Genomic DNA, 24,426 nt, shown 5'->3' with positions numbered 1-24,426 from the left:
GTATTTTATAACTGATCATAAAATATGTAAATAAATACCCAAAGCTGCCCTTTATGTGTTACACTCCCTTCTCTACACAGCACTTCTACAGTGAAAATTGAAAGGTACTGCTTCACCATCTTATTTCCAACATTCCTACTGCTACTCAGGACAAGAAAGGGTAGTTCATTTTACACTACATGGTTCTATGTCTTGCTCACTTTTCCAGATTGAAAAGACAGCATTTAGAAGTTTTAACAGCACAAACAGAGAACACCAGCCACCATCTAAATAACTGTTTCGCTGACTAGAATTAGACAAATAAGAACAAGCAATCAATTTACTGATCACTATCAGATTTTAACATCTACCCTTGTGCTCTGGAACACTTTAATTCTCAGCAAGAAATGGGTATTTCGATCTTTGGTTCTACTTCTGCCCGACATGTACTTGAAGAGAACTCAATAAAATTATCAGAAGAGATGTTAGAGGTTAAATGTAAAGGGAAGAGCATAAGAAATAAAAAACAAAAACAAAAGTGCTATAATATACCTTGAAATAAAGCGAGGAAAAAAAAACTTTATCTTTGGATATATATGTGAACATGCATTACAATTTGAATTCAAGTTTTAGTTGCATGGCAATAGCTATCAGTCACAAAAGTTCCATTAGACTACAAATTAAGCCTAGATTTCCTCACTCCTTGCCATACATGTGTACACCATCCAGGAAAGCAGAAAATGCAAATATGTGTGTGATATTCCTCACTGTTCCTAACAAGATCCAAAAGGAGGCCCCGTTGCACAAAGCACAGAGGGAAGATCAGTATGGTCACAATTAACAGAAGCAGCCTACTGGTTTTCATCCAATGAATCAAAATTTAGGAGAACTTTCTGCCAGAATACACACAGAGAAAAGAGTAGCTCTCACATAAACTTGGTATTTGCTAAGGTATTTTAAAAGCTCAAGGATAGCTATATTTATGTCAAGACATGAATTCTAAGTTATAGATGATGATATACTACCCCCACAAATACTACTTATTAACCTTGAATGAACTGATTCCATTTTAATCTCTTTCACAGTCTAGAAAAGAGAGCCATATAACCTCATGTTTTCATTAAAAATTATTTCTCTCGGGGGTGCCTAGGTGGCTCAGTCAGTTGGGCACCCAACTCTTGGTTTCCACTCAGGTTGTGATCTCATGGGTCATGAGAATGAGCCCCACGTAGGGCTCTGCACTCAGCATGGAGTCTGCTTGGGATTCTCTCTCTCCCTCGGCCCCTCCCCCCACTCACGGGCAAGTGCGTGCTCTCTCTCTTAAATAAAAATCAGCCTTAAAAAAATCATTTTTCTCAGTACAATACAAAAAACTATCATGGAGTACTAAAAGCTCCATAAGAGTAGGCTGGGTCGCAGTGCCATATACCCAGTCTCTCTCAGACTTCAGCACAGACAGGGGCCTAACCCAAAGTGTGCTGAATGAACAAGGGAAGGCTCAAAAATAACTATCATACTTATTTAAATCATCTCTAATCTTTCCAGGTTGTCTTTTTTTAAGATTTTATTTATTTATTTGACAGAGAGAAAGACAGCTAGCGAGAGAGGGAACACAAGCAGGGGAAGTGGGAGAGGAAGAAGCAGGCTCCCAGCGGAGGAGCCTGATGTGGGGCTCGATCCCAGAACGCTGGGATCATGCCCTGAGCCGAAGGCAGACGCTTAACGACTGAGCCACCCAGGTGCCCCCCAGGTTGTTTTTTCTAATTAAGTCCTTCACAGTTTTTAGAGTCAGTAAAATCAATATAAAAAGACATAATTTAAAAATCTCCAAATGTCAGAAATTCTAAAGATGCTTTTATGCAACTAATTAGAAATGTTTTCATCAACTGCTTGAAACATGTTTCATTCCTACAGTCCTCTGTAAGATATTTGTGATATATACCTAAAATAGTTAAGTGAATTTTAAAATGACCCCCATATTAAAACACGTATTGTATTCCATATGTTAATATACATTTTTTGGAGTGAAATTTGTATCTTAGAAGAAATAAAACTGTGTTTACATTAAGGACTAATCGTCAAAGCAGACTCCTACGAATCACGGTTATCCAAAACAGACAATCTTTCACTTACTACTACATGGTCTACAAGTGTTCAGTGACTAGAATAGTGACCAGCCATGGTTCCGTAAATTCTGGATTTCATCAAGGTTTCTATTTGTTCTTGAATCCGTTTTTGTAAGTTGGATTTTTTTAGGAATTTTTCCACTTCATCTATATACATTTTCAAATTTCTGGGTATGAAGTCGTTCATAATAGTATTTTGATGTATTTGTAATACTCAAGGATCTATAGTAATGCATCCTTGTTCATTCTTGAAATTGTTTTATGTTTTCTTTTCTTTCTTTCTTAATCAGCTGCAACACCAGTGTATAAATTTTATTTATACTGGCAAAGAATCAACTGTTAGCTCTGTGGATTCTTCCTTATATGTTTGTTTCCAGTTCATTATTTTCTACTTTGATCTTTATTATTATTTCCTTCCTTCTACTTCTTTGAGTTTGTTTGTTGTTTTTCTTTTTATCTAGCTCCCGGGATAAATACGTCATTAATTTAAAAGTTTTTTCTTTTAATACATATATTTAACTAGATAAATTTCCTTCAAAGTAATCCTTTAGCTCTATCCCTTGTAATTTTTAGAAGACTTTTTCTCTTAGTTTTAGGTTTACAACAAAATTGAAAGGGGGGGGTACAGAAATTTCCATATACTCTTTGCCTCCTCATGTACACCCACTATCAGTATCACTCATCAGAATGGTATATTTGACATATCTATATTTTTTATTGAAGTATAGTTAACATACAATGCCATACTAATTCCAGGTATACAACACAGTGATTCGACAATGCTAAACATTAGGCAGCGCTCACCACAATAAGTATAGTTACCATCTGTCACCAGCCAGAGTTATTACAATATTATTGACTATATTCTCTATACTGCACTTTTCACCCTGTGGTTATTTATTTCATAACTGAAGTTTGAACTTTTTTTTTTTAAAGATTTTATTTATTTATTTGACAGAGACAGCCAGCCAGCGAGAGACAGAACACAAGCAGGGGGAGTGGGAGAGGAAGAAGCAGGCTCCTAGCGGAGGAGCCTGATGTGGGGCTCGATCCCAAAACGCTGGGATCATGCCCTGAGCCGAAGGCAGATGCTTAACGACTGCGCCACCCAGGCACCCCTGAAGTTTGAACTTCTTAATCCCCTTCATGTATTTCACTCATCCTCCCATCGTCTCCCTTCTGGCAACCACCAGTATGTCGTCCGTATTTATGACACTTTCTGTTTTTGTGTTTGCGTTTGTTCATTTGTTTTGTTTTTCAGATTCACATATAAGTGAAATCACATGGTATTGCCTTTCTCTAACTTATTTCACTTAGCAAAATACTCCCTAGGTCCATCCATGCTGTTAAGAATGGCAATATTATATTCTTTTTTTATTGCTAAGTAATACTCCATTGTATATGTGTGTGTACGTGTGTGTACATCTTCTTTAACCCAGAACGGTATATTTCTTACCAAAGATGAACTTCATGGATACATCTTAATCAGCCAAAGTCTAGTTTACCACAGGATACACTCTTGGTGTCATATATTCTACAGGTTTGGATAAATGTATAAAGACATATATCTACCATGATAATATTATAGAGAATTTTCACTGCCCTAAAAATCCTCTGTGCTCTGCCTATTCATCTTTTCCCCCTTAATGTATACTTTTTAATTACTTCCTAAATACCACAAAAAGAATTTGATATACAAAATTATCTATTACTGTTAAAATCATTCAAAGACTAAAAAGTTCCCTCTTTAACAGCATTAAGGTAAGTGTAATAAAATTGCAAGTGCTTAAACTTTTTAAAATACTTTAAATCTTTTTTAAATGCTTATCTATTTTTAAAAATTTTTTACTTTTAAGTAACCTGTACACCCAACATGGGTCTCGAACTTACAACCAGAGATTAAGAGTTGCATGCTCTACCAAGTTAGCTAGCTAGGTGCCCCTTAAAATATTTATCTTAAAACTAAAAACTTTGGAAAGCAAAGATCCCAAATCTTTAAATCTCTGAGAAGCGAACAATTCTGCAGTATCAACCATTAGTTAAATTTCTGGTTAAAGTGATTATCAAGTTAATTTCTAAATTAGTGATAATTTGGTTTCTTAGCAGTCATATATTAAATCATATGTCCATAACTTAAATTATAAAAAATAAATCTCAGATGTACATGGTTAGACTTAATTCATATGATAAATGTTTTGTTCAAAGTCTTTGCTTTTTTCATTAGAAATAAGCCTTTTCCTTTACCTGGTGTGCAGCCCTGGAAGATTTAGAAAACTGTTTTTCCAAGATGTTCTTCAAATCTACTGGTAAAGTCCCTTGTGAACTAGAACTAACAGAGAAAAGTGTTGAGTTATTTTAAAATAAAACATTCTTGCTTATATAAAGAATATATTTACTGAAGGCCATTTTTTAAAAACTGAAGTACAGCTGACATACAATGTTACATTAGCCTCAGGCATACAACTCAGTTATTCCACAATGCTATACATTACGCAAAGCTCACCATAATAAGTGCAGTCACCACCTGTCACCATACAACATTATGACAATATTATTGACTATATTTCCTATGCTATACTTTCCATCTCCATGTGAAGGTCATTTTAAACATTGAAAAAATGGAGAGTCACAAGTTCCTACGTTGAAATATTACCAAGAAGTTGATTCTCCCCACATTAATCTCTAAATACAATGAAATCTCAATAAAATCCCTATAAAATTAGAGATGAAGGGGGAGCAGATGAATTGATTATAAAGATGGTATGGAAGAAAAACTTAAAGAAAAAAGAAATTAGGGGGATTTACGCTGATCATCAGAAGTTATTATAAATGTAGTCATAACAACATAGCCTTGAAACAAGAAATGTGCCCAATAAACATTGCAAAGATGCTCCATCTCATATGAAAACCAATAATTAGATACAACTGTTTCAGAAAGTCTGACTCCCCATGTTGGTGAGGGTAAGGAAAACTCAGGTACCCTAGGTGGTATATTCTGACACCAAATAGTTGCCATTTTCCACGTCAATTCTCCAACACCAAGTGTCTAACAACTCAACTCCATTTTGACACCAACTCTGGAGTTAACACAGGCCGCCACATATTAAAGGCTCAGTCCCACAAGACTGACCCCACTTCAGACAAAATATCCTTACCCCTACTGTCGGCCACAATGAGGTGCTCAGGCTACTCACACTACTGCCCGGTGGACTACAAACTCAGTTTCCTGTGACCCTCCCTCAGGTTCAACAACTTCCTAGAATGACTCACTGAACCCAGGAAAGTGCTCTACTTATCATTACTAGCTTATTATAAAGGATATAACTCACAACAGCCCAATGGAAGAGATGCACAGGAAGGTTTAGGGGAGGAGAATGCTGCAAAGCTTTTGTGCTGCCCCATAGTGCACCACCTTCCCAGTATCTCCATGTATTCAGCAACCCAGAAGATCCCCCACCCCAGTGGTTTAGAGGTTTCTTCTATCAAAGTTTCATTACATAAGCATGACTAATCATTACTAGTCATTGGTAACTGAACTCAATTCCCAGGCCCCTTCCCCTTCTTGGAGATGAGGGGGTGGAGCTGAGAGTTCCAACCCTCCAATCACACATTTGGTCTTTATGGTGACCAACCCCAATCCTGAAGGTGGGGGACCAGCCTTGAGTCATCTCATTAGTATAGGTAAGGTAGAAAGAAGTTCATTATGAATAACAAGATACTCTTATCACTCTGAAAGTTCCAAGGGTTTTAAGTGCTCTATGACAAAAACTGAGGACAAAGACCAAATAAACATATATATTTTTTTATTATACCACACACTTCCACAGCTCAGTAAGAGTATGAACAGTGCTCATTTTCTGGGAGGACAATGTGACAGTATCTAGCAAAGTTAAAATTATACATCCTCTTTGACAGAACAATTCCACTCTGGAAATTTCTTCTTCAAATATACATCTATACTATGAAATACCCTGTAGCCATGAAAATGAAGGATGTAGATCTCCATGATCTGATATGTGAAGATATGCAAGATACTTGAAAGAAATAAAAAAAAAAAAAAGCAAGTTATAGGCCAGAAAGATCCTAACAACAATAAAAATGATAGTAATACCAATAATGATAGTTCAAGTGTACTGAGCATTTACCACGTTCCAGGGCTTTACGTGTTTCATGTGGTTACCCCACTTAATCATTAATAACCCATGAAGTAGACATAATCAAATAAGAAGATCTCAATTTGAAAACAAAAAACAAGATATCGGAAAATAAATTTTTCTTTAGCAGAACAGTTTAAAATTATAACTATGCGTTCAAAGAATGACCCTGTAAAGTTTTTGGTTTCTTTTGAGGGTTAACAAGGGGAGAAGATCAGGATTTTTCTGCTGAGTAACAGAACAACATAATATCTAAGTCCTTGTTTTAAATTTAATTTTTTGTAGCAGCATCAAAATATAGTCATTTTTAAAGATGGGGCTTTACTAATTTCTCTTAGTGCTTTGGTATTAAAATCCTCCTTGAAGCATCTATCCAGGAATCAGCCTTATGTGAAGAAAAGAGTTGACAGCTGGTCTAACTGTGGCAGAAATGGTTTTGCAGGGTCTCCAGCATCACTTTCCCTAACCTCATGAACTCCTATATTCATTTTAAGATTTACAATTTCACTTTGCAATCAATATATATCTCTGTAGGCAATGGAGGGGTTAATTATAAAGACAGGTGGCAAAAGGTCCTACTGTGAATTTTGGTGGGGGGGTGTTTGATAGAACTAACTTTATAAGTGATCACTTCATTAGTGAACACTTTCCTTTAATGAGAACTACTCAGAAGGGCCCCTAAATACACACATACACATGCCTGTGTGTACAGAATAAGCTTCCTGGTGGCCAAGAACTTGTTAACACAGAGCTCCTAAAGGAAGCCACCAGAGAAGCAATTGTGGGAAAGGTGAAATAAGGTGAGCAGGGAGAAGACGTAATTCTCACTTTATACTTCGCTGAATATTTTTTCTTCGTTTGAGCATGTGTTTTGGGATTTTTAAAAATTAACACTGATATATCTCATCTTCCATGCCTTCCAGACATTTACTAACACCCAGGATTAATAATCCTTTGGCTAAAAACGACACTCTCCTAAAGATATGCCTTCGCTATTTGAAAGGGATTTCAGCACTCATCATAGTTACTATTTCAGACTTTTCCCCCCTTTTACTCTTAAGAGGAGGCTATTAGGGGGGAAAAAACACACAGATGAAAAACATACCTGAACTTCTCCAATTCATTGTTTCGAGATTTTTGTTTTCCTTTATGTTTTGGAGGCTGACCTGTGAATACAAAGTATTTGTTTCTGAAATCTGTTCATAAAAATCAACAAGCCTGAAAGCAAATCAATTAAAAATATGTAAATTGGAATAAGCAGCAAAGGCAGCGATATTTTATGTGAGTGTAACTTAGTACAAACAAGGTGAAAAACCAGCTACAATGATGTTTGTCTATGTATGCTATAAAATTACTGTGAACATTAATGACAATGATATTATTTAGACCTAAAGTCGATACAGAGAGATATAGGCCATAGTTCCTGATCTCAGGTTGTTTATAATCAGATGGGAAGAAAAGACAGTCATCAGTAATGACACAACAACCACCTTTAGGAAGAAGAGATGATAGCATGTTGTTACTGACATATTAATTCCATTTTAATTGCTTTTATAACTCACAGAGGTGAAATCACTTGAGGTCGAGTAGCCAGGAAAAGCCTTAGTGGGGATGCAGCATTTGTATTTAGCTTTAAGAAACAAGTAGGATTTGGGGCACCTGGGTGGCTCAGTCAGTTAAGCATCTGACTTTAGCGCAGGTCATGACCTCAGGGTTCTGGAATGGAGCCCCACAGTGTGCTCAGTGGAGAATCTGCTTGTCCCTTTCCCTCTCCCTCTGACCCTTCCCCCTCTTGTACTCGCTCTCAAGTAAATAATTTAAAAATCTTAAAAAAAAAAAAAAAAGGAAAAAAGAATGAAAGGAAGAGAGAGAAAGAAAAAAGAAACAAACAAGTAGGATTTGGATAGGATGGGCCAAACCCAAGAATGATATTCACTTTAAGAAACACTAAGTAAACCTGTGTGATCTAGTGAGTTGGGTAAGAAGAGAAGGTTAGAACCAGGCAGCTAAGGCCAGCTGGAGTGAGGGTTCACGGGTCCTTTGCTTCCGAATACTCCAACTCTGTGAGCCCAGCCTTTGTCCCACTGGCAAGAGCAGGGACCACTGCATACTTTGGAGCAGGGAGGGCCATGCACAAGTTATGTAGAAAAAAGCACAGCAATAGGGACAGGGGTCTTTCCGATGGAAGCTTTGGGGAGAGACAGCAGAGGCAAGTCAGAACCTATGTATTAAGGAGCCAAGCTGGTTTGGATGGCCTCAGAAAACAAAAGAGGCTTCCAGAAAGGCAGAAGAGTTCTAATTTGATTCCTGCTGTCTGATTTCAGGCAAAACTACATAGCCCTAACCCTGGACCTCAATTTATTTGAATACAGATGCTGAAGCGTGGATGGTATTTAAAGTATTTACTTAAATGTGCTATCTGATAATAACAGTCTAAGAAATATCAATAAATTAAAAGGTGTTTTCCAAAAGAAAAGTTTGATCTTCAAAGATTTTTCATGTGCTATTAGACTTACACCACGTAAGACAATCACTTGATAATTTTTCTCTTTATAATTTTCCAACGTGCTAAACAACGGGATGGCCAGTGGTTAAACAGCTGGGTATGTGGCACTGAAGCCTAAGAAAAGATAGAACTGCAGGAAGCAAAAGACAGAAATGGCTGCCAGAAGCAGAAACACTGAAAAGAAAACAAGCTAACAAGCAAGAGAAAGGAAAAGAGATCACTAACAAGATCACGAATCAGGTCAGCAATCTCACCCCCAAAAACCTCTGAAAGCTTCAGACAAAAAATTTGTATCAAACAGCAACCTTGAGTCATCAAGAAAATCTGTATTTTTCTTAAACCGTTTTAAAAGGCAGGGAAGCAGGGGCGCCTGGGTGACTCAGTCGTTAAACATCTGCCTTTGGCTCAGGTCATGATCCCAGGTCCTGGGATTGAGCCCCACATTGGGCTCCCTGCTCAGCGGGAAGCCTGCTTCTCCCTCTCCCATTCCCCCTGCTTGTGTTCCCTCTCTCACTATGTCTCTGTCAAATTAATAAAATCTTAAAAAAAAAAAAAAAAGGCAGGGAAGCATATAATCTACTTTAGAATGATTTTCAACAAAATCTGGTCATGTAAAGGGAGATTGAGAAATAAATGGAATGAACGTGAATGTTCGCTTCTCTGGACACTTCATTTCCCAATGTAAATGAAGTACCGCTGTGTGTCTGTGTATTTACTAGATGCAGAAATAAACATACGCACTAAGTACATACCAGTTAAACTACTATCAGCCTAAAGCATCCATTCTCAACATCACCCCCAACAGGGTGAAAGTTAGTTATCAGGAGATGAAAAAAAATCTAACTTTTTTAATTTATAAAGCACAGATGTACATATAGGACATAAACAGTTAAACAGTATCTGTAATTGGAGGGCAAACAGGAAAAAAGTATGTCTAAAAAGCCTCCTCGGTCAGGGGACTTCAATGAAATTAAAGTCGAAAAACACTGGCCTCACGGAGATTAGGTAGCAGACCAAAAAGAGTTTCATCCTCCCTTTCTATTCCATTTACTTGGATTTCCAAAATTAAATTTATCAAATAATATGAAAAGACTGAGCGCTCATTTCAAATAAATATTCAATGTTTTCTTAACACAGAAGCATTATAAAGTAAAAGGAGAGTAACAGCAAATGTACCCAAGGCTCGTCAAATGTTGGGGCTGGAATTTTAGGAATGCTATATTAATTCCGCAACAACTTACATAAGGAAGAAACTTACCTGATGGTGGTAGAAATTCCGGATGACAGTCACAATCATCTACCTTCAAAGCTTCATCTACCACCTACCCATGAAAACAAAATTCATGAGATTTTCAAAAAAATAAAGCCATGAAGAATTCAATAGCTAAATAATAAAATAGAACAGAATTTACCCAAGTGCCTAAAATAACCAGCTGGTAATTAGGCATAAATGAATAAACAAACAAAATAATAACTAATGATAAGAGATTCTAATATGACAAATTCTCTAATGATAATTCTACTTCCAACACCCAGCATGATGCCTGACAGGTCTATTTTTCAATAAGTGTACTGAATAAATATTATCCCAACTTTCCTTATGCTCCTCTCCCTAACTGAATACAGCCTCTGAGATTTTCATTAACAATAAAAGGACTACACAATAAGCTGGAAAAGCTCCCTTAAATGCCTACTAGCCAAATACTCCAAAATATCATTTCCTTCTTTCCTCAAAAATCCTGGAAAGAAATATTAACATGGACTTGGTGATACCTGCCGAGTTTTTAGTACACTATTGTTCAAAGGAAAACTCAGATTCAGGTCATTTGGGATACCAGTCACAGAGCCAGGCTAAAAGGCCTAGAGGTGCCCTCAAAAACCACGAGGCCTGGGTGCTGGTGAGCACAGCAGGGAGTCAAGGCTGGGGACCACTGTGGGAATAGCAACAGAGGCTGCAGAAATGCCTTGGGCAGAGATGGGGAGGGCGTGCCACCAAGGCCCAATATAACACAAGTCGGGTGGACAGGCTCATGTGGCGCCAGGCAGCCAAGTAGACGCAAAAGGGAAAAGGGAGGAAAAGAAAAATCCAAAGCACTGTAAGGAGTGGGGTGACATGGCCACCAGACCCCATTGTCACTCATTCCCAAGTGGCTGTCTGAGATATGTAAAGGAGGAAAAGCATACAAAGAGAACTATCCAAGTAGTAAAATGAAATTTAGAAAAAAAATATTTTGAAAACACATCAATGTGATTTCAAAAGAAACTCTGTGATGCTGAAATAGTCTCTTCATGTAGCTGAAAGGAGGTAGTTGGAATATTAAAAAGAGAATTATTCTCTTCATATCATAGGCAAAAGGGATTCATATAGCCAAAATATTCATTTTCCATTATCACCAGAATACTATTATAAAAACATGAGACTATCTATACTTGAAACCTTTTTCATTTTAATTTTTAATTGAACCTACCTTTAGATTCTGATTACCACCGTTTGCCATTTCGTGGTTAGTTTTTCTGGAATCTTTTTCGGTTTCCACAAAGTTAAGTGAAGTACTGAAGGCAGGCGCTGATAAACTAGGTATGTAGGCCCTGAAGGGGAATAAAAGAAATAATGTTATTTCTATTGATTAGCATGCATTTTAAAAAAAGTTATCCTTCAAATAAACAAGTTCCAGCAAATATCATCTTTTTTCCTTGAAAGCAGTAATACTGTTTTAAAAAGGATCTACCTCTGAGATTGGGCTTTATACACAAATATTGTTTTAAATTTCATAGTAAAAACTCAAAATAAATTAAGAACAGTTTAATAATGTATTCTGGTTTCTAATATTAAGATAAGTAAGTCTCCCTGTTTTAAATTTAACAGCTTCAATATCTTAGGCATCTAAAGCATGTGGGGGAAAAATCTATTTTAATTGCCAAGTAATAAATGTAGAACCCTGGCTGCCATTTGTTTTCTTGCAGGCAAATTCAAATCTGTCTGTTGTTTCTGTTTCTAACAGAAAGTGTCCTAGTCTTTGAAAGGATACTGGGAGACTGAAGGCAGATGTTTCCAGGACAGAAGCTCAGCTAAAGGTACAGACCCTGTCCCTGCTTTCTGCTGCCAGGTCCCTCACTGCAAAAACTGCTCCCACCCAAGCACAGTGACATCCACTTAACATTTCACCTATCTTTTCTCATAGGCTTAGGCTACTGATTCCCATAAATACATATACAAATGGCTCAGTAAAACAGTCCACAAAACAAATCTGACAATTCACAGGTCACCTATCTTAGACACAAACCCCTCTTCCTTCCCTCCCCAACTTTACTGTGGTTACTAATAGCCACAAAGCGTTGAATACAGTGATTCTTAAACTTACAGTGCAAAGCCATCCCAAGTAACAGCTACGGATCTGATTGGTATTAACTTACCTGCTTTCATAAAAGGCTTTAATTGGATTTCTAGTTGGTGTTCGACCTATAAAAATCAATCACACATGCATAGTAATCAGTGGATTGGCAACACATAGTTTGAAAAGATTTTCAAATACCCTTTAAGCTGACAGTAAGAACATCAAATTTACAAAACTGAAAAATAAACCTAAATAATTTTGTATTTTCAGATGTTTTGAGTTTTAGGATGGCTTCAGCAAAATGTTACACAGCCTTATTTGACATCCCATTACATGTGATCATTGACTAGAAGCAACAGTATATAAATCTGAATCAGAGATGGTACCTGTCTTCCAGGAGCTCACAATCTTATAATCATGTAATGTTAGATGATAACATCTCAGCTCAGCTTCCTAAGACACTAAATACCCAAAGAAGAAAAAACAGGAAAGACCTGTATGCTGAAAAGTACAGAGTAAGGGAATTTCAGGCACTGGAGAAAGCAAAAGACTTAGGAGAGAAAACAAGAGAATGAAAACCTAGAATTCCTAACCCACACACCTGATTTCTGATTTATGCGTCCGTACCCGCATACAGATGTATGTATGTGAAAATGTTTAGCATGCTACAGAACGAGCTGCACACTTGGTGCAAAAGCATCAAACAACTCTACTGAAGGGTCTTTTTCTTTAAGAAATAACCATAATGGAGGAAAAAATTTTAAACAATTTTGTTTCAAAGGCTTCACTTTATCCAAAATGTCAAGAAGCCATATTTTTCTACAGAAGAACAAATAATAATTTGTTGTTTCAAATAAAAAATACAAATCATTTATAATTACCTGGTGGAATTTAACACTAACGTACTTCTACACAGACAGAAATGGAAAACTTCAGTGACTTGACCAAGATAATGTTAACAAAATAAGCACAAATCACCTGAGAGTTGATTTATGGTCCTCCGTTAATCCAAGAAACCCACCTTCAAAAGTTTTAAAGGGAATTCAACTGTAACCAAAGAATCTTAGGTGAAATACCTTGCAGGTCTTCTATTTGTTTTTGTAACTTTACATGCTGCTGAATTAGATCCTTGATTCCCTCAGGGTCATTTTTACAGAGTTTTTGAGCTTTTATGTTTGCTTGCAGGGCCCAGTCATATTCCCCCAGCATAGAAAGAGCAGCACAATAACGATAATGACCCTGTTCCAAAAGATAAATTTAATTTTTTCTCAAAAATATGCTTAAGTTAAAGAAAATAGATAAGGAAAAATATTTTGCTTGAAAACTGATTACTTAAAATGTTAGATTAGGATCCTATCAATGAAAACTTTTTAAAAATGTTAATACCTCATAGGAAATAAAATTACCTAAATGAGCTAAAGTGAAGTTACAAATGAAAAGTATTTATAATAATTTTAACTACAGATCAGTATTTTTGCTTAAGAGATTTTTGTACCCCGAAGAAAATAATTCAACCTTTACTATATTTTCTAGTAAAGAATGAAATATATTATTTTGTGTCAAATAAAGTACAAAAAAACATTCATTATAAATAAGTAACTTAATTTTTTTCAAAATATCTTAAGGCAGTAACAGTTTCTAAGTCATTACATTCCCTACACTTTGAAAATCAAACAAATTTTAGAGCTGGAAGGAACAACCAGCTTATACAGTTGTTTTCCAACCCCTCTGAAGAGCATGGTCACAGATAAGGGGTGAATCTAAGCTAGATCTTCCATTCAGCTTGCTCTTAATCAGCTTTTAATTATTTTATCTCTAAGTGTAGTTCCTGGCTTTCAGAAAAGGTCCGAAAACCACTGATTTACTCAATTCCAATAATCAGGGCTTTTTGTTTTGTTTTGTTTGCTACAGAACCACAGTCCTGGCTGGCCCCATTTATGCATTTTGGGAAATCTTCCATCGCAAGGATGAACATTTTAATCTAGAAAGCTAATATTACCAAACCTGGGGCTAACTCAACCACCCCCTCTTCTAGCTACTCACAAACTGAACTCTCACTGTAGGCACAGTATCTCCACTTGAGAATTGACTTACCCGTGAGAGAGGCTAGAAATTGGCCTAACGTCACACTTATTTAGAGGCAAACCAAAGAATCCTGACCTTATGACTCCAGATCCAGAGCTTTTTCTCCCTTACTACAAAATTTTACAAAGAATATTCTCATTCTGTGAGAAACTACTAAATCAGAAATAAGTGACCCTTTTAAGTATGATGAGCTTTTCACTAAAAACAAGGCCAGAAACAAGCATGGGGACCTTTGTTTCTGCAGGTTTGGTGCGTATGTAATCCTGCTCTGGGGCACCAAGCCCATCTAGGAGCTCCGAAGCATTTTTTTAGCCAGACTATCTAGACTCAGATCAAAGATCCCAATTCAGATTGCATTTGCTTAAATTTTGGTTTTCCTGGGGCGCCTGGGTGGCATAGCGGTTAAGCGTCTGCCTTTGGCTCAGGGCGTGATCCCGGCATTATGGGATCGAGCCCCACATCAGGCTCCTCTGCTAGGAGCCTGTTTCTTCCTCTCCCACTCCCCCTGCCTGTGTTCCCTCTCTCGCTCGCTGTCTCTATCTCTGTCAAATAAATAAACAAAATCTTTAAAAAAAAAAAATTTTTTTTGGTTTTCCTCAGAAGGCATAAGAAGACAGATCTCTCAGATATGCTGCAAGACCAACATCCTATCACCCAGGACTATTTCAACTTCAAAATTTAGGTAACTGCATAAAAAAAAAAAAGTCACAGCATAAGAAATATGATAGATTATAAACCATACTTGCTAAATTTGTAGAAAACACTTTTTCTTTCTCTTCCTCATCCCCCGCCCCCTAACCTCCCACCTTCCTCATCTTTTGTTGGGTCCTCTTCCCTAAACTCTATAAAACCTAGTATGTCTACTGGTTGTGAAAGGAATTTATTCAGATCTCACTGCTGAGGTTATGTGAATGAAGCTTAAATTAAAGGTCTCTCTCTCAGAGAGTTTTCTGAACCCAATTACAATATAAAGTTTTGCTTTTCTTTGACATTACCTCATTCTCTATCACATATATGGAAATTCCCTGTTGTTCACCTGCCTGGCATCCCCCCCTTTTGGGTGCCACCATGTCCCTATTCCACATAGCATTGGCAGGACTGGGACTAGTGCTCCATCTCAAAAATGGATGGGGAGAAGTGTATGACCCAGGAGACTGACCAATCGAAATGCACCATTTTCCGGGTCATGGGATCAGTCCACTGGTGAACACATGGCTCAATCACGATCAGTTTGAGGCATCCCTTAGGAGTACTACATAGATACTAAAAGAAGTTCTCTTGCCACTACAATTAACAGTTATTAAGGATATCAGTTTGGGGTTCCCACTACATGATAAAAGTCTTTTTCAAAATGAAGCCAAGAGTGCCCACACCCTAATTACCACTTCTGGTCAAGATGCAGTTAACAGGGATTTGGATTTACAGTCTTGCCTAAAACAAACAAGGACAAAATACATGAAACAAAGGTTTGCAAGATACTGAGTGAATATCAGGCAACAAAAGACAGTGACCCCTGAGAAACATAAAACAAGCCCTATGCTTGCTCCAGCTTATGGAATGGCATTTCTAAGCCATGGCTCAAGGAGAAGGAACCCAGGCAGGGACTGCAGTCTCAGTTCAGGAGACAGACAAAGGAGGCCAGGACAGCCAATGCAGCACAAGTTCACAGGGCAGAGGACCAGAGAGGAAACTGCTCCACAGAGAACTCCAGAGATCCTCACATGGTCCCCCCGAGTTCAGTCTTGAGGGGAGTACTAATCAGTACATGCACGTGGGGCAATTACCCAAAACCCAAACCAGGGAAAGAACCACTAGAAAAACTACTAAGGAAACAACAGTCAGCACTCACCCTGAGCCAAGAAAAATTCCTGTTTCCACCAGCCAGAGTGGAAAACATCGTAACTCATGGAATAACAGACAGAGTATTCAGAAGCCTTTTGCTTCAGTTGTCAATAAAAAGATAGCCCTTGGGGTGCCTGGGTGGCTCAGTTGGTTGGGCATCTGCCTTCAGCTCGGGTTGTGATCCCAGGGTCCTGGGATCGAGTCCTGCATTGGGCTCCCTGCTCAGTGGGGAGTCTGCCTCTCCCCCAGCTTATGCTCTCTCTCGCATAAATAAGTAAAACATTAAAAAAAAAAAAAAAAAGATAGCCTTTGACCAAATACCACTAGGGTCCCACCTATCAAAGCTTAAAACAAGACTCCAAAGAATAATACTGTTTCCAAGTAACTTTACTGCATCCCAAAAGGAAGCTCAAAAATATTTACAGATATATAAAAATATCAGTAACAATGTCTTGTATCCAATAAAAAATTACTAGGTATGCAAAGAAGGAAAATGTGCTCTATAAGGAAGAGAAAAATCAGTCAATTGAAAATACTCAGAAATGACACAGATGATAGAATTAGTAGAAGAGTTATTATAGTTATTATAAAGATATTCCATATGTTCAAGAAGTTAAAAGACTGAATATATTAAGATGTGAAATACATAAAGAATACTCAAACTGAAATTTTAAAGATGGAAGTTATAGCATTTAAGATGAAAAGGACATGGGATGAAAACTGGGGCAGATTAGACATTGCAGACAAAAAATACCAGTGAACTCAATACAGCAATAGAACCCACCTAAAAAGAAACAGAGAAGGAAAAGGGAGAAAAGAGACTGAAAATGAAGCTAACAAACAGGGGGAAAAAACTGAGAAACGGGAAGAAAAATGTGTATAGATCTGGATCCAGCCATACCTGAAGGTAACACCTAGACTTTTCAATTACATGAGCCAACTACTTAGGCCAAATCTGAGTTAGGTTTTGTCACTCACAAACAAAAGAGTCCTAATATACCCCTCAATATTAAAAGGCTCTTATGGACATCTATGAGGCTACCACTTTGTATGCTATATAACAATATCAAAAAGCAATGCATAGAGAAATGTCAACAAATGTATACTGACAATACCATAAAAATTCCCATTCTCTGGGATACAACGGCACACCCTCTCTTAAGCCTGAAAGCACGTGTAGGGCAGTTGGCAATGTACCAGTCTTTTCTATCTGGAAAGAAGGGAGAACAATGGCCCACCCTCACAGAAATCTACAGAGAACCTACTTATACAGGTTTGTATCGTAGAGGCGTGACTCAACAGACTTAGGCTCATAGTTAATTTAAAGTAGAAGTACAAAATGCACCTTGCACAGTTCACCTTTGCTTTTGAAATTTAAGTTACCTTTTAATGAGCACTTCTTTCTGGTAAAATGAAGTGAAAAAATGACTTAGATTAGTTACCACATTTTTTAAATACTTACTAGGATTTGTGTTTTGCATCTATACAACAATTTCTGCAATCACCACAAAACATCCCTATTTAAATAGAGTTAATGAACCTACATAAATACAGTCAACAGATCTTTGACGAAGATAACAAAGGCAATACGATGAAGTAAAGACAGCCTTTTCAACAATGATGCTGGGGCATCTACATGCAAAAAAAAATTAATCTAGACCTTATGCTCTCCACAAAAATTAACTAAAAATTTAGTTAGCTAGAAACTGGCCTAATTGTAAGGCCTCAATGTAAAATGCAAAAAATGGTAATGACTTTTTAGATACCATACCAAAGGCATGATCCATGAAAGAAATAACTGATAAGGTGGACTTAATTAAAATTAAAAACTTACGCTAAGTTGCTGTCACGAAAATGAGAAGACAAGCCGCAAACAAGGAAAAAATATTTACCAGACACATCTGATAACGTCTGTTACTCAAAATATACAAAGAACTCTTTAAATTCAACAATAAGAAAACAACCCATTTGACAACAAGTCAAAGATCTTAACAGACACCTCATCAAGGAAGATATACAGTGGCAAATGAGCACATGAAGACATGCTCCACATCATTATGTCATTAGAGAAATGCAAATTAAAACAAGATACTACATATGCCTACTAGGAAGGCCAAAATTCGGGACACTGACAATACCAAATGCCAAGGAGGATATGGAGCAGCAGGAACTTTCACTTGTGCCTGGGGGGAATGCAAAATGGTACAGCCACTTTGGAAAACAGTTTGGCATTTCCTTAAAAAACTAAACATATTCTTGGTGCACCTGGGTGGCTCAGTTGATTAAGCATCTGCCTTCAGCTCAGGTCATGTTCCCAGGGTCCTGGGATTAGGCCCATGCTGGGCTCCCTGCTCAGTGGGGAGTCTGCTTCTCCCTCTCCCCTCTGCTTGTGCTCTCTCACTATCCCTCTCTGACAAATAAATAAAATCTTTATTTTTTATAATAATTTTTTATTATGTTATGTTAGTCACCATACAGCATATCCTTAGTTTTTGATGTAGTGTTCCATGATTCATTATTTGCGTATAACACCCAGTGCACCATGCAATATGTGCCCTCCTTAATACCCATCACCAGCCTATCCCAGTCCCCCACCCCCCTTCCCTCTGAAGCCCTCAGTTTGTTTCCCAGAGTCCACAGTCTCTCATGGTTCATTCCCCCTTCTGTTTACCCCCACTTCATTCTTCCCTTCCTTCTCCTACCGATCTTCCTGCTATTTCTCAAGATAAAAAGCTTCTGCACAGCCAAGGAAATGGTCAAAAAAACTAAGAGGCAGCCCACGGAATGGGAGAAGATATCTGCAAATGACACTACAGATAAAAGACCGGTATCCAAGATCTACAAAGAACTTCTCAAACTCAATACACGAGAAACAAATAATCAAATCAAAAAATGGGCAGATGATATGAACAGACACTTTTCCAATGAAGACATACAAATGGCTAACAGACACATGAAAAAATGTTCAAAATCATTAGCCATCAGGGAAATTCAAATCAAAACCACACTGAGATACCACCTTACGCCAGTTAGAATGGCAAAAATTGACAAGGCAAGAAACAACAAATGCTGGAGAGGATGTGGAGAAAGGGGATCCCTCTTAAACTGTTGGTGGAAATGCAAGCTGGTACAGCCACTTTGGAAAACAGTGTGGAGGTCCCTTAAAAAGTTAAAAATTGAGCTACCCTATGATCTAGCAATTGCACTACTGGGTATTTACCCCAAAGATACAGACATAGTGAAGATAAGGGCTATATGCACCCCAATGTTCATAGCAGCATTGTCCACAATAGCAAAATTGTGGAAGGAGCCAAGATGCCCTTCGACAGATGACTGGATTAAGAAGATGTGGTCCATATATACAATGGAATATTGCTCAGCCATCAGAAAGAACAATTACCCAACATTTGCAGCAACATGGACGGGACTGGAGGAGATTATGCTAAGCGAAATAAGTCAAGCAGAGAAAGACAATTATCATAAGAAATAAATAAAATCTTTTTTAAAAATGTCCTTCAGTAAGTGAATGGATAAATCAACTGGCGCATCCAGACAATGTAATATTATTCAGCACTTTTCAAGGCATGAAAAGACATGGCAGAAACTTAAATGCATATTATTAAGTGAAAGAGAAGGCTATCTGAGAAGGCAACATAATGTATGATTTAAACTCTATGACGCTCTGGGAAAGGTAAAACTAATGGAGACAGTAAAAAGATCAGTGGCTGCCAGGGGTTTGGATAGGCAGATCAGAGGATTTGGGGGACAGTGAAAATACTCTGTATAAATCGTAATGATGGATATATGTCATTATACATTTGTCCAAACCCATAGTATGCATAACACTTAGGGAATGAACCCTAACTATGGACCTTGGATGATTACAACGTGTCTGTGTAGGTTCATCGATTTTCAAATTATACCACTCAGCAGGGGGATGCTGATAATGGAGGAGGCTATGCGTGTGTGGGGGTTTATGGGAGATTACCTTCCTCTTAATTTTACTGTGAACCTAAATATGCTCTAAAAAAAGTTTTTTAAAAAGTGAAAATTTTGTTCAATAAATTAAGCCAGGAATAAACATTCTACATGAAGTCCTCAATGTAATTCAGAAAGTTTTAGTATTCTTTTTTCTAAACTGATAATAGAAAATTCAAAGGTAATTCTAGAAAACTAACTTCAAGGTCTGGGTTTCAGTATTAAGAATTCTATCATCCACAGAATAAGTATTTAAGAAGTACATGACAAATGCCAGGTTCAGTGATCAACAAAGATTCTGTACCAAGCACAACAATGACTCCTAGTAAAATCGGCAACAAATTGATCACTTTCACACAGAAGCACATCCAACGCTGGATTCAAAATCCGGTTTTGTCTTTTACTCGCAAAAGTCACTTTACCTTTCTGGGACTCAAACTCTTCATCTGTAAAATGAGGTATTTAAAAACGGACTCCAAAATCTGGATGCAGGAGTCCACCTGGGGAATTTCACAATCCCCAGACTCCTATACACTCCTCGGCCACATGAATCATAATTTGGGAGACTCTAAAATTCTATGATTAATACTCACTCTGATTTAAAAACAAGTTACGTAAAGCCAGGAATGAAGTCTGACACATGTTATCTTTCTGTGTCTTATTTGAAGCTCTACTTTAAAAAAAAGTCAGATATTTTTCTTATTTAGGAAAATACAGTGATTAGTATCACAAACACCCAGAATTAATCGCTAACATTTTGCTATATTTGCTTTAAATTCTTTTTTACTTGAAGAAATAAAACCATACAGATAGAGCTGAAATCCTCTTTTTACCCTCTCTAATCTTTCCTTCTCTAACTGCCCAGAAACAAACATTATCATGAGTTTGATAGGTATCTTTCTGGCCTATCCTATGCTTTTACTGCTTTTTTTCATTCAACACTATTTTTTAAATCTATTAATACTGATAAGCCAGTTAACTTATTCCAACTTCAATCGAGAGTTCATTCGTTCATTCACTAAGGCAACAAATATTTACTAGTAAGTACCTGCTATGTGCCAAGCAGCTTGTCAGGCAGTCCAGATTCAATAGTGAAACAACCAAACAAAAAAACCCATCCTCATGGAGCTCACATTATATGGGAGGATACACAATAAACATAGCTTAAATAATACATACAGTATGTTCAATAGTGTTAAATGCCAAGAGGAAAAAAGAAGAGCAGGGAAAGAGGATAGCAAATGTCTAGGCGTCTAGGCAGGGGTAGTCTTGGCATTTTAGTAATGTGGCCAAAAAGTCTTCACAAAGCCTTTCAGTAAAACATGAAAGGAAAAAAAGGAGCTAGCCCACGCTCTGGGGAAAGGCATTCTAATTCCAGGCAGAGGGAAGAACTACAAACTGGGAGTGGGCCTGGCATATATAAGGAACAGGTGAGGAGGTCAACACAGAGTGAACGAGGGAAAGAACGGTAGAAGTGAGGTCGGAGACATATGGGTGTTTAAGGAAGAGGGACAGATAAGAGGAACAACTCTGATCAAGTGAAAATACCATATCCATCCCTGCTTTATCAATGGATGTAGATATCTGCAGTTCTATGCCATTAGAACACCACTGCAATGACCACTTTGCGTATCTCACAATGTGCATATATTGCAAGAATGTTTGTGGGGTATACACACTTAGAATTTAAAAATTACAGCATGTGCACATCATAGCGCTCTCCTGTTGGTTGCAACCAATTCTCACCCACTGGTTTATGTGTCCTGTTAGCACACACATTCACCAATACTAGGGACTACTGGTCTCTTTAATTTCTGCCAATCTAAAGGACCTAAACAATATCACATTGTTTTACTTACTTATGTACATATAGGTCTGTTTGGAAGCTCTCTATTCTGCTCTCTTGGTTTTCTTTTGCTAACTGTAAAATTTTAAGTGCTAGGAAAAAGAACATAGCTTATGTCTATTGCCCATTCAGGATTTCTCTTCTGTGAAATGCTTGTTTATTCACTTGCCCATTTTCTACTGGGTTTATTTATTACGCTCTTTGTGTATTCTGGATATAAATCTTATCAGTTATACATATATGTTATCCATATGATAAACTATCTCCTCCCAGACTATGATTTCACTCACGGTGTCTTTTGACATACAGAAATTTTTCAGTTTGATATAGTCAAATTCATGCACCCCCCACACTGATTTGTGCACTGTATGTTATTTAATAAATGCTTTCCCACCTCAAGGTTGTAAAGACAGTCTCTTATAATTCCTGTCCTAAGTTTTAAGTTTCATTTTTCATAGTAAGGTCTTTAACCCATCCAGAATGTGCGGATGCTGACATCTCAGTCACTAAGGTACCCTGCAGCTCCTCAACATTTCTATGTGCTACCTGTCCTGCTCAGACACACATGGCCTCTCACTGCTGTGTGAAGTCTCCTTTCTGATTATGGAACTGAAGAGTCCCATCTCACATTCTTGAGCTCGGCATGATTTTATCCAGCATTTTACACATAAATTTACATCCTGTACAAAGATTTTTCACAAAGTTATATGACATTACCTGCCCAATGCAAAGATAAAAGCAACCTACCTTTGTCCAGCTGCTCTTCAGGATAATGGCTCTCTTTCCATCACCAAGTGCATTTCTAAAAAGAAAAACAAGAAATATCCATTTTTGTTTTTTTCATAAAGTCATTATAAATTGTGTATCTATTTGTACTTCTTGAATTTTCCAGAAATAACCTAGTTTAAAATAATTCCTTAATTTTTAAAAATCCATGTATGTCCATTATAGGAAATTTGGAAAATACAGAAAAGTAAAACAAAAGGAAAAAGTCACCCAGAGTCACAATCACAACTACCCAGGAATAACTACTTTTCATACTTTTGGAGTATTTCCTACACATACCTACATCTTATCTATGTGTAACTTATTATCTACATAGTTTTTCTGCATTATTTTTGCACGTCAGCAAGACTTCTTCTCTTCAAAAAGACAGTCCCAGATCTTTCACACATCAACTAAACTGCAGTGGACAGAGCATAAAAGCTGAGACGCAGATGGGAGTTAAGTTCAACACAACCACTAACTCTCCTCAGGACTGTTTCGGAAGTTATTAACCTCTCTGGCCTGCTTTCTCATATGTAAAATGAGGATGATAATTCTAATTAATTTAAGCCAATCATGGCAATTTCACTTTCCTTTCTACCGACTGTTTTGGGGGTAGTCATACGACCCAGCACTGGCCACTGAAAGCTAAGAAGACTCATCACTCTTAAAAAGAGATTACAAAGAAGAACAAAACTAGGTAACTTACACTACCAGACAGCAGTACCTACTAAAAGACTATATATAGTTAAAAAAAAAAAAGTCTATCTAAAGACAGATGACCTGAACAATAGATTAGGATAAACAAATCAGAAACAGATGTTTACATACAGTCACCTGATCTGTATGACAAAAATGACCACTGCAGTGCATGGAGAAAACATATTCTTAAGAAAGAGTCATGAGTCAATTAGACATTCATAGCCATCTTGAACTCTACCGCTCACTAAATGCAAAGTTAATCAAGCTTTTAAAAGAAACATTGAACATTTTCGTGATGTCAGAGAAGATTATAAACAGAACCCAAAAAGTGCTCATCATAAAGGAAAAAACTGATAAAGGGTGCTATGTTAAAGTCAGCATCATCCATTTGTTGAAAGAAAAAAAAAAAAGGTGAAAAGGCAAGCCAGAGTGTGAGAAGCTATTTGTAATACAGATATTTGACCAATGACTCAAATCCAAAAAAAGTTTAAAAACCTAATGAATAAGACATTCAACTCAAAAGAAAAACAAAAAAAAAAGCAAAAGATCCAAACAGGCACTTCACAAAAGAGACTAATCCAAGTGGTCAATAAGCATATGCAAAGATGCTCAACTTAAATATCCTTAATTGACTTAAGGAAATGCAAATTAAAATCACAGCACTGTATCACCACATACCCACCAGAATGTCTAAATGAAATGACAAAAAATAAGTGTTAGTGAGGACGTGGAACTGAAACTCTCATATGCTGCTGGCAGAAGTGTAAAACGATACAACCATATAGGAACTTATGTATGAAAGCTGAATATAAGCATACCCTCATCCCAGTAACTCCACTCCTCAATTAGATTCTCAACGGAAATGAATACATATGTTCACAATGATACTATCTGTAAAAGCCAAATACTAGAAACTACCCAAATGTCCATCAACATTAGAATGGATAAAATGTGGTATATTCATGCAATAGATGAACACTGTACAACTCCATGCAACAATATGAATCTTGAAAACAATGCTGAATGCCAAACATAAAAGAGCACATACCATGACTGTTTACATTGCACAAAAACAGGCAAAACTAACCCACTGTGCTGGAAAATGGGA

At 37.2% G+C, this 24,426-nt stretch overlaps 1 protein-coding gene across 11 annotated transcripts in view; it reads right to left on the bottom strand.

The window, feature by feature from the left end:
* The window catches only part of TTC3 (tetratricopeptide repeat domain 3), a 116,322-nt gene that overhangs the window by 62,376 nt on the left and 29,520 nt on the right, over positions 1-24,426 (bottom strand). For all 11 annotated transcript variants that reach the window (XM_044390068.3, XM_057306802.1, XM_026504616.4 and 8 more), the window contains 7 exons: positions 22,599-22,653; positions 13,177-13,339; positions 12,180-12,225; positions 11,234-11,354; positions 10,024-10,087; positions 7,365-7,425; positions 4,350-4,434 (listed from right to left, as the gene is read on the bottom strand). In XM_044390068.3, coding sequence (XP_044246003.1) covers positions 4,350-4,434; positions 7,365-7,425; positions 10,024-10,087; positions 11,234-11,354; positions 12,180-12,225; positions 13,177-13,339; positions 22,599-22,653 — 595 coding nt within the window. The remainder of the gene's footprint in view (positions 1-4,349; positions 4,435-7,364; positions 7,426-10,023; positions 10,088-11,233; positions 11,355-12,179; positions 12,226-13,176; positions 13,340-22,598; positions 22,654-24,426) is intronic.

This window comes from Ursus arctos, unplaced genomic scaffold (assembly GCF_023065955.2).
Source record: "Ursus arctos isolate Adak ecotype North America unplaced genomic scaffold, UrsArc2.0 scaffold_4, whole genome shotgun sequence".
In the NCBI taxonomy this organism is placed as follows: domain Eukaryota; kingdom Metazoa; phylum Chordata; class Mammalia; order Carnivora; family Ursidae; genus Ursus; species Ursus arctos.
This window is presented reverse-complemented; position numbering and strand designations above follow the sequence as displayed.